Here is a 9,718-nt window from a genome sequence, read left to right on the forward strand (position 1 = left end):
TAGTTTTTTATTCATTGGTGGGACCTGGGTGTCGATGGCTGGCCAACATTTATTGCCTATCCCCTTGAGAAGGCGGTGGAGGTTTTAGAGTCTGTAAACATCGTGTTAACAAAGAGGCCGCATTTTAGTAAAGACTCATGTCCGTTCCTTGGCTGGATTTTCACGTTTCCCAGCACCCTGAATGTCAAATAACAGAGTGCAGCCAATCAACCCACAGAAAAATAATAACAAAACGATAATGTTGGGGCCGGGACAGGGGTGTGTAGCTTCATGAACAGAAACAAAGTCGCTGGAAAAGCTCAGCAGGTCTGGCAGCATCTGTGTAGGAGGAAACAGAATTAATTTTCGGATCCGGTGACACTTCCTCAGAACCATCTCTGTGTGTAGCTTCATGTCCAATAGGGTAAATGAACTTCCAAAGCTGCCCTTGTTTTTGGAGAAGTAGAAAGGTCGGCGAGTTTTAAACAGCGAAATTCCTCTCTCCGATCCAGCAACAGCTCCAGCGTCCCTCTCTGGCGTCCAACGCATCCCTAATCCGGAGGCGGCAAAGTGTTTTAAATAATTTGTCAATCCCAGCAGCTAACAGGCAGCAAACTGCAACGTTGGACATGTGGAGATGTCGGCAACTCACTTTGCATTTTGGCCAACTGTGAATTTTTTTTTCGCGACAGTCCAGTCTCAGAAAAGAAATCAAAACAAATGTGTTTGACCAACAGCGGTTTTGAAATGTGAACACGTACGCCAAAGCATGGGACATGTGTTCGAGGAGAATCCTAAACCTGCATTGCAATCAGGGCAGGACTATGGCATTGTGATATAAAAGCAACATAGTTTGTACGCTGGAAATTTGTAAAGACAAAACAGTGCTGGAAAAAAAACTAAGTTAAAGTTTTGAGTCCGTGTGTTTTTTTCAAAACTTTGAGGATTTCGAAACTTTAAACGTTTCTCTCTCCACAGATGCTGCGAGACTTGCTGAGTTTCTCCAGCATTTTTAGTGTTAGTGCATTGTCAGTTCAGTGGGGCGTGCCCTTGATAGATCTTTGTCAAATCATGCCCATAATTATTTGGGGGTTCGGTGACTGGATGGTCAACAGCGTGGATTCAAATCGTGCACCGGCTGAGCTTGTTAGCAAGGACTCCGCTTCTCAACCTCCTCCCTCACCTGAGGCACGGTGACCCTTCAGGTTAAAACGCCAATAGTCGTCTCTCTCCAATAAGAGAGCAGCCCTGTAGTCCGGGAGGTTTCGTGCGACTTTGTATAATCACCGGTATGAAGGGGACCTGCACCAATTCATTAACAACTGTTTGAAGAAAGTGTGACATTACACAAATGTAAAACCATGATTAACATTCCGTGTAACAGCGGGAAAACCGAGGGGACTGGGATATCACGATCTTCCGTCAGCTTCGATTCACTATTTGTGAGCTCAAAGCCTTGAGCCAATTGAATCCAGAGGCGGGTATTCCGTTTTTATAAGGCTATTCATTTTGCTTTTCCTTTGCACAAGTCGACGCCCGCTGCCTTGAGTAATCAGCGCGTAGAGCAGCTCTTTTCGAAGGGGAGCTGTCGGCCGCGTTCCCGCCAGCTGCAAGCACGCAGATGTCTCCCTTCCACTTGCTGGAGAAAAGTATTGGATCTTGCCGAGCTCGGGAAGCGACGCTCTGATCCGCGCCACAGAAATGTGTTGCTGGAACTTCCTGCGGAGCCGGTGTGAGTGAGCCAGCTTCCCTCGGCACCAGGGGCCCTGCACACCGCTTGGGAGTTTGTGTGGAACCGGGAACCGGCTGAGAGGACAGTCCACTACCTTTCCGCCTGGCCGACCCAAACAACTGGAAAGAGCTGAAAAGTTAGAGCGGGCTGAGGAAGAGGAGATCGCTGGCGGGGAGGAAGGGGGTGGGAGGGAGGTGGTGGGGGTTGCTGTCCGCGCCCATTGGATTCTGTCGCGTCTTTAATGATCATTTGTAGTCAGCCACCGAGCGGAGAGAGAGAGACGAAAACGCCTTCCATCCCTCCCTGGGAAGAGCTGGAGATAACCAGACAGAAAACAACTTGCAGCCGGCGGCGACTCTGGGTTCCCTCACGGAAGCGAAAAGGGGGGAGCGAGAAAAGAGGAAAAAAGAACAGTGAAGGCGCAAAGTGGACTTGGTGTTACTGAGAGAGAGAGAGAGAGAGAGAGAGGGATGATGGATTGAGCGAGGGAGCCGGGCTCGCAGCATTGGGACTCCCAGTTTCTCTCTCTCTCTCTCTCTCTCTGTTTAAAGCCCAGTTTGCCCCCACCCACCCCACGCAGTGTTGTGTCTTCCCCCACCACCACCCACCCACCCACTTTGCTGTGACTGTGGAAGGCGATCAGGAGAGTGGGGCCAAGCCGGGGAGGAGGATGTCGGTGTCCGGGTACCCGGGGGGCTCGGCTCGGCCGGGATCCCTCTCCCCCTTGGGGCTGGGGATAAGGCTGTCGCTGGTGTTGCTGAGTTCCCTCCAACCAGCCGCCCCGTCGGCGCGGTGTCCGCTGCCGTGCGACTGCTCGGAGGCGCCCGAGACGGTGAAGTGCGTGAACGGGGAGCTGAGCGGCGTGCCGAGCGGCATCCCGGACGGAGTGCGGACCCTGCTGATCACCGGGAACGACATCCCGAGCCTGACGAGCGGGGCGTTCGAGCCGGCGCTGGGGCAGCTGGTCAACCTGAGCCTGCGGGCGAACCGGATCGGGGAGCTGGGCGGCGGGGTGTTCGCCTCGCTTCCCCGCCTGCGGCAGCTCGACCTGAGCGACAACCGCCTGCTCAGCCTGAGCCCGGCCGCTTTCGGCTCTGCTCCGGCCCCTCTCCGGGAGCTCAACCTGAGCCGGGCTCTGGGAGACCCCTCGGCGGCCGAGCAGGTGGCGGCTCTGCTGAGGACAGCGCAGCTTCCCGAGCTCCGGAGCTTGCAGCTCACCGATAACCGGCTCCCCTACCTGCCGCCCGGCGCCTTCTCCAGCCTGGCATCACTGCGGCATCTGGAGCTGGCCGGCAACTCTCTGTCCGAGCTGGCGGAAGATGTCTTCGGGGGCCTGCAGCTGGAGACGCTGGACCTCCGCTCGAACGCACTCCGGACTCTAACCAACAGCACCGTGACTGAGCTGCGCCGCCATCCCTTCCTCCGGCTGCGGCTCGCCGGTAACCCGTTCACCTGCGACTGCCACCTGGAGCCGCTGCTTGCCTGGCTGCGGCTCAGCCGCCCGGGGCTGGTGGACACGGAGACCCTGGTGTGCGCTTCGCCCGAGTCACTGAGGAGCCGGCCCCTCCTGCAGCTCCGGCCCGCCGAGCTCAAGTGCCCGGTCCAAGGAGACATGGAGAGCGTCCTGCAAACCTCGTACGTCTTCCTGGGCATCGTGCTAGCGCTGATCGGGGTCATCTTCATGTTCGTGCTGTACCTGAACAGAAAGGGCATCAAAAAGTGGCTTTACAACGTCAGGGATGCTTGCCGAGACCACATGGAAGGCTATCACTACAGATACGAGATTAACTCGGACCCCAGATTGACAAACCTCAGCTCCAATTCGGAGGCGTGAAAGGACATTTTTATTTGCCGCGGGAAGCTGACTTGTTTGAGACTGAAAGACGGGTCCGCTTTGGACTTTTACTTTACTGTTCGCTCTTTGTAATAGCTATGCATGATGAGCCCACTCACTGGGACCAACGGGCTTAAGGTGCTGGTGTCACTCTCCGACGGTTGGAAATCCGACAGTGACAAAAGGTTTGACGTTCACGGTGGGGAATTCTCCATGTGCAGTGGTATATTTCTGTGTGTATGATTATGTGTGGATGTATGTATGTATGTGCATGTCTATGTGTGTGAACTTTTCCCCCTTTTCATCACCTGCAGTGTGATGTAGGAAAATAGGGAGCGCGTTTGGAAGGGGTTGAAGCTCTCTCCCGAGCTCAGTTTTAACAACAGAGTACTTCTAAAAACTTAGCTGAGGTATTGAGACCTCCATGACATTGGAGTCGGGAGAGGGGATTAATTGCTACAGTAACAGTTTTACGGTTTCATAAGGGGAAAAAAATGAACAACCAAGCAATACAAAGCAGTTTTTCAACCCGGATTTCAGCAACTCAAAGTTTTATCATCGGTCCCTAGGCGGTGCAGTAACACAAAGCGACCCCGCTGGTTTGATGCATTCTGCTAAATTCCAATGACTTCAGTCAGATCCTACTCGCTGAATGAGAAAAGGCGCTTACGGTAATTACTTTTAATACTGGCTTTTTATTTGCGAACAGGTCTATCTATGCTCTCCGAACTTAGCAAAGTAAAGCGACAAATGTAGTCAGCAGTCTTTTCTCTTGCTTGTTGGTCTCACAAATTACATTGGGTAATATGTTCAGGATGATTGGAATGAAAGCTGGTTGTCAGCCGTCTGCCTCTGGGAAAGCCCGGGGTTTCGAAACATCTGGATCCTCAAAGATCAAGCATTGTAGCCACCCCCTCCCCCACCCTCAATCTTTATTTGAAGAATGGACGACTACGTGGAGGAGAGTGGTTCTATTGATGCTGTCCGCAGGCCTCCCTCCTTATGTAACAATATCTAAGGACTGCACATTCCCACTTGACAAACTAGCTATTTCCCGGGTGCACACTTTGGGTGACGGTTGTGGGGGCGTCAAGATCGCATTAATGTTGAGCCTTGCAGTTCATGGATTTTTTTAAAAAACGATGCTTCTTTGCAAGTCGTTTTGTAATGTTTCCAAAACTCCTAGCTGCTATGAACTTCTTGACTAAAATTAATACCATATATATTAAATAATATTAGTTAATCAAATTGGGGAATTTGCATTGAACAAATAGATGCTGCAGACATGTATGCGCACAGATGCTGCGGATACGAATCATGCCAAATGGAACTGTAAATGTCAATAATTATGCTACTAACCATGCATTATTAATCTAAGCAATCAATTAGACCCCCAATCTTACAGTGAAATTGAATGAAATTAGAATGCTTAGCGCCGCTTATTATTGTGCATGAGTGTTCTGGTACTTTTAGGGAGGGTTTGCACTGGGGTTATATTAGAAAATTGCTCGCCACCGAGAATGAATCCAGCTCCTTTAATATTTGTTCAGCTTCTCAGCATGAATGAGTCTTGCAGCATTACAGCAGCACGGGATTTAAAAATCCAAACACTTGGCTGCCTTTCATGTTCAGTGATGTCTACCTGGACATAATAGGTGACAGAAACATTTCACATTCTGCAGTCGTTTTCCCTTGCAATGCAAATGCATGTCATAGATGTGAGGCCTATGCACTTGAGAACATGTTATTTTGGTGCTTGTGCCGTGGAAAAGTTTGAAAATTCTTCTTTCTCTAATCCAGCTGTTAATAGAGGATTATCTTTACACATATTATGGAAGGTTTGTTGGAGTGAGTTGATAAAACAGGTCAGAAAAGTGAAATAGCATGGAACTAATGTTCATAACCTCTTCCAAATTTGTTATTACACATCAATTTAATTTGTATATTTTCTCAATAATTTGGCACATGACAAGGTAACCATTGACGTCTAAGCACATACCATTTGTTTCCTAGTCCTGTTGCAGACTAACAGTTTTCTTTCACTCTCAAGCAACAGGAAGTCCTTCAAGTGGTCTAATTGCAATAACACTGGAGGCTGTAGATTTTTTACAGCCTGAAGTTTTCAGAGAAACTCAATTGCGGACACTTTCTAAAACCTTGCATTTTAACCCTGTGGCAGAAGACATCAGACATGTCCAACAGATAAAATGTTGCAACAGTTTGCTTGCAAGATGTCCATCAATAAGGCAGTGGAAACCTCCTTACATTCCAACCAGTTGCTTACATTGGTAAAATCAAATCAAAGACCATGACTGTTAGAAATCTGTCCATCTCTTTTTGCATTCACAGACATTTGTCTTTTGACTAGTTCCAAAATCTACAAGTTGCGATGTTTTCAACCAATGTTAACTATTTGAATTTCTAAGACATGGTGAGAAATATATAATTCCATAGTTCAATTAACCAATTTTGCCCAAATCTATTTCTTGAAATATATAAAATTACTTATGAAACCAGACTTGGGCATGGACTATGTATAAATACTTTGAAAAGCAAAATGGCAGCCCATGTCTTGTATTTCACCCAAACAATGAGGTTATTTGCCTGGTTACTTTTAACTATATATATAAAAAATGTAGAATGATCCCTTAGTAAACTATTGTTCATATGGAGTTTCTATTTTTCAATGTTACTCATTTTGGTGTCAAGTGCTAAAACTTGCTTTGATTGTAATTTCCTAAAATTTCTTTCAATTGTATTGTAACACTATCTCCAAGCAGTGGTCCACAGGTATGATATTTTACTATCATATTAATTATTTCTGAACCAAAAAAAGCACCGATAGAAATCTAGGTTAATGCCATCTGGAGTGCATTTTGTTCTGATCTATATATAGGTTTGCACCAGTGAAGTGTTGATGAGAAATGTGCTGAATGCAGCTTTTTGCCATGTCATATACTCGATTAGTGCCATCGGTCTTATGAATACTGGAGACATAAACAAGGCCATGAGTGGGATGGTGGGGAATGAAAGGCAGTGCACCTATTTATTTGAAGACCTCATGATGTTGCTGTTAAATCATCAACAAATTACCATGTCATATGAAGAATCATTGCATGCAAAAGAAAACTATGTAAAGGAAGTTGGAAAAAAGAGGAAGTAATATTGGAACCCTGAAGAATGTAAGCATATTCAAGCTGTATGTTTTCTGCTTAATAGCTTTGTTAACTTTTAATAAGAAAATAAATTACGTAGCTAATTTTTGGTCTTATTTGAATGTGGCTTTAATCACTAACATAGACTGTTTTCATAATATTTGCATTTGTGACTATGTATGGCAGACAAGTTGTGGACATGGATATTGATAATTTCACATTCTGTGAATGTCAACTGTGTCTTCTTCTCAGTGAAAACATATATTGCAAGCTATTCATTTCCACAAACAAAAGAAAATCTAGCATTGAAGAAAAGATAAGCTTTATTTAGACTCGTTAAAGAAAAAACAGTTTAACATCCAAAAAGTAAGGCTCAGCGATGATCAGCTCAGTGTGATCTAATTTAATTTGGCTTCTCTGTCATTTACCAGTTAGTTTGAATTACAGCAGCCTTCAAACATATTTATTTATATCCAGCAAGCTCTGCAGTATTCACTGAATCTGTCACAGGCAAACATACCTCTCCAATGGCAGTTATGTCAATCAAAGCTAGATTGACTGTAAAGATGAAAAGTCAAGACTGAAAGCACGTGTTGCTCAACAACATCAACATAAATTTATACTGTACCATAGCACAAAATATTTCAAGGCAGATTATAGATGATTAATGCCAAGCAGAAGAGATAAGAGAAAGCAAAGACGACAAGATAACTTTAGATGATTTCCAAAGGTAAATTAGAAGGAAAGGTTAAAAAAAACTGTGCGATTTTGGGAAATAGTTCTAACTAGTAAATATAAAATAGCTTGGGGATTGACCCTAGTTGTGGAAAGGAGGAGGAGAGCAGGAAAAGTAGTAGAAGGATTTGTAAATGAAGACAAAGAATTTGAATTAGATGTGGGAGTACAAACCATGTCTGTAGTGATAGAGCTGACAGATGAGCAGCACTTCATTCAGTACAGGTTGTACACAGTGGGATTTTTCATTAGTTGGAATTTTTATACATTGGAACTTGAGAGGCTGATGTAGAAGGTATGATAAGAGTTAATTCTAAAGGTAGCAGAAGTCTAAACAATGATTTCTATGGGAGTGAGGATGGCTAAGAGTAGCACTGTTCTCTAATTTTCTTTACTTTTGCCCTCCAAGTTTACCTTGTCTCTGAAGCCCATCACTTGCTGGAGCAATCAAATTTTCACTAAGCTCTTGATAATCCAAATTGCCCTCCTGGCTTTCATGGTAACTAACATTTTCAACATTTCACTTTCTTCAGCTAATGAGCACATCTTTAACTCTGTCATTGTTACTCCTATCTTCAAAAGTAATACTTCACTTCTCTACTTTTGCAAACAACTACATCGTCTCCAACATCGCTTGAATGTCTCGTGTCCATTTTTCCCAGCAGTCTGTGTTTGAACCCTTCTATTCCAGGTTCTGTTACTGCCACAGTTATGAAATGACTGTTATCGAAGTCACAAAAATGCAATATGGCATCACTGTGATAATCTCCACCACCACCACATTCCCATGTTATTTTTGATTGTGTAGCATTATACATTTGTTGACAAGACAAACCTCATCCGGTGCCTGTCCAGCATCTACCTGGGTGTGATAGATGGTGTTCAATTTGGATAAATGCATGATATTGCATTTTAGTGCAACAAAAAAGGGTAGGACTTATTCAATTAATAGTAGGGCCTTGAATAGTGTTGTAGAACAGAGGGACCTGGGGCGCAGGTATGTAATTCTTTTAAAGTTTGCATCACATATAGATAGGATGGTTAAAAAGGCATTTGCCTCATTGCTCAGTCCTTTAAGTAAAGGAGTTGGGATGTTGTGTTGAGATTGTACAGGTCATTGGTGAGGCATCTTCTGAAATATTGTGTCTACTTCTGGTTGCCCAGTTATAGGAAGGATACTATCAAGCTGGAGAGGGTTCAGAAGAGATTTATCAGGATGTTGCCAAATATGGAAGATTTGATTTATAAAGAAAGGCTGGAGAGGCTGGTCCATTTTCCACTGGAGGGTAGGAGGTTGAGAGATGGCCTGATAGAAGTTTATAAAATAATGAGAGATCTAGGTACAGTTGACAATAGTTACCTTTTCCCTAAATGGGAATTTCAAGACAAGGGGTCACATTTTTAAGTTGAGAGGAGAGATATTTAAAAAAGACATAAGAGGCAATCTTTTTACACAGAGGGTGGTTTGCGTGTGGAATGAACTTCCTGATGAAGTGGTGGATGCAGGTACAATACAGGGTTTAAAAGATATTTAAATGGATACATGAATTGGAAAGGTTAGGAAGGATATGGACCAGGACCAGACAGGTAAGACTGGTTTAGTGTGGAATTATGGACTGGTTGGACCGACCAATCTGTTTCTGTGCTGTATGACTCCGAGTCTCAATTACTTAAGTACATTTTTACCTCTCTATCTAGAAGTCCTGCTTCTGTCCCACTTCTGTTTTATCTGGTGTTTATTGTTTCTCTCTTTTTCCACATTCACATGCTTGACATGACCCAAAAAAAAGCACAGCACTAAATTTCACATGTACAGCGATGACACGCAGCTCCACCTCAACAGCATCTCTTTCAACTTCCGGTCTCAAAATTGTCCAGGTGATTGTCCAGCATTGAATGATGAATTTTCTCCAACAATATATTGGGAGGACCAAAGTCTTCAGTCCCTTTACAAATTCAATTCCAAACCATTGACTGTACCCGGGAACTAAAAATTACTTGATAATTGTGATAACTCCTGCTAACTCTTGTTCACAGCCTTGGTGTCATATCTGACTGCAAGTTGAGCTCCTGCCCCTGTGCCAACATCTACAGTGAGACTACTGGAGCTCATTTGCTGCTGAAACCCTCACCCATGTCTTTGTTACCACGACACTTTGACAATTGTGCCTTGCCAGTCCCCACATTTTACACTTGGCAAACTTGAGTTCACTCCAAATTTTGTTGCTCATGTCCTAAATCACACCAAATCTGGCTCACCCATCGCCCCAATGCTCACTGACC

General features: G+C 44.8%; 1 protein-coding gene across 1 annotated transcript; it reads left to right on the forward strand.

Annotated features, from left to right (window-relative positions):
* The first annotated feature begins 1,919 nt into the window (after nt 1-1,919).
* tpbgb (trophoblast glycoprotein b) lies at nt 1,920-6,816 on the forward strand. Its single transcript, XM_048531987.2, has one exon. It carries the CDS (start codon nt 2,382-2,384, stop codon nt 3,543-3,545), a length of 1,164 nt encoding a protein of 387 aa, XP_048387944.1. The 5' UTR covers nt 1,920-2,381; the 3' UTR covers nt 3,546-6,816.
* The last annotated feature ends 2,902 nt before the right edge of the window (nt 6,817-9,718 follow it).

The sequence above is a fragment of the Stegostoma tigrinum genome, chromosome 4 (genome assembly GCF_030684315.1).
Source record: "Stegostoma tigrinum isolate sSteTig4 chromosome 4, sSteTig4.hap1, whole genome shotgun sequence".
Taxonomy (NCBI): Eukaryota; Metazoa; Chordata; class Chondrichthyes; order Orectolobiformes; family Stegostomatidae; genus Stegostoma; species Stegostoma tigrinum.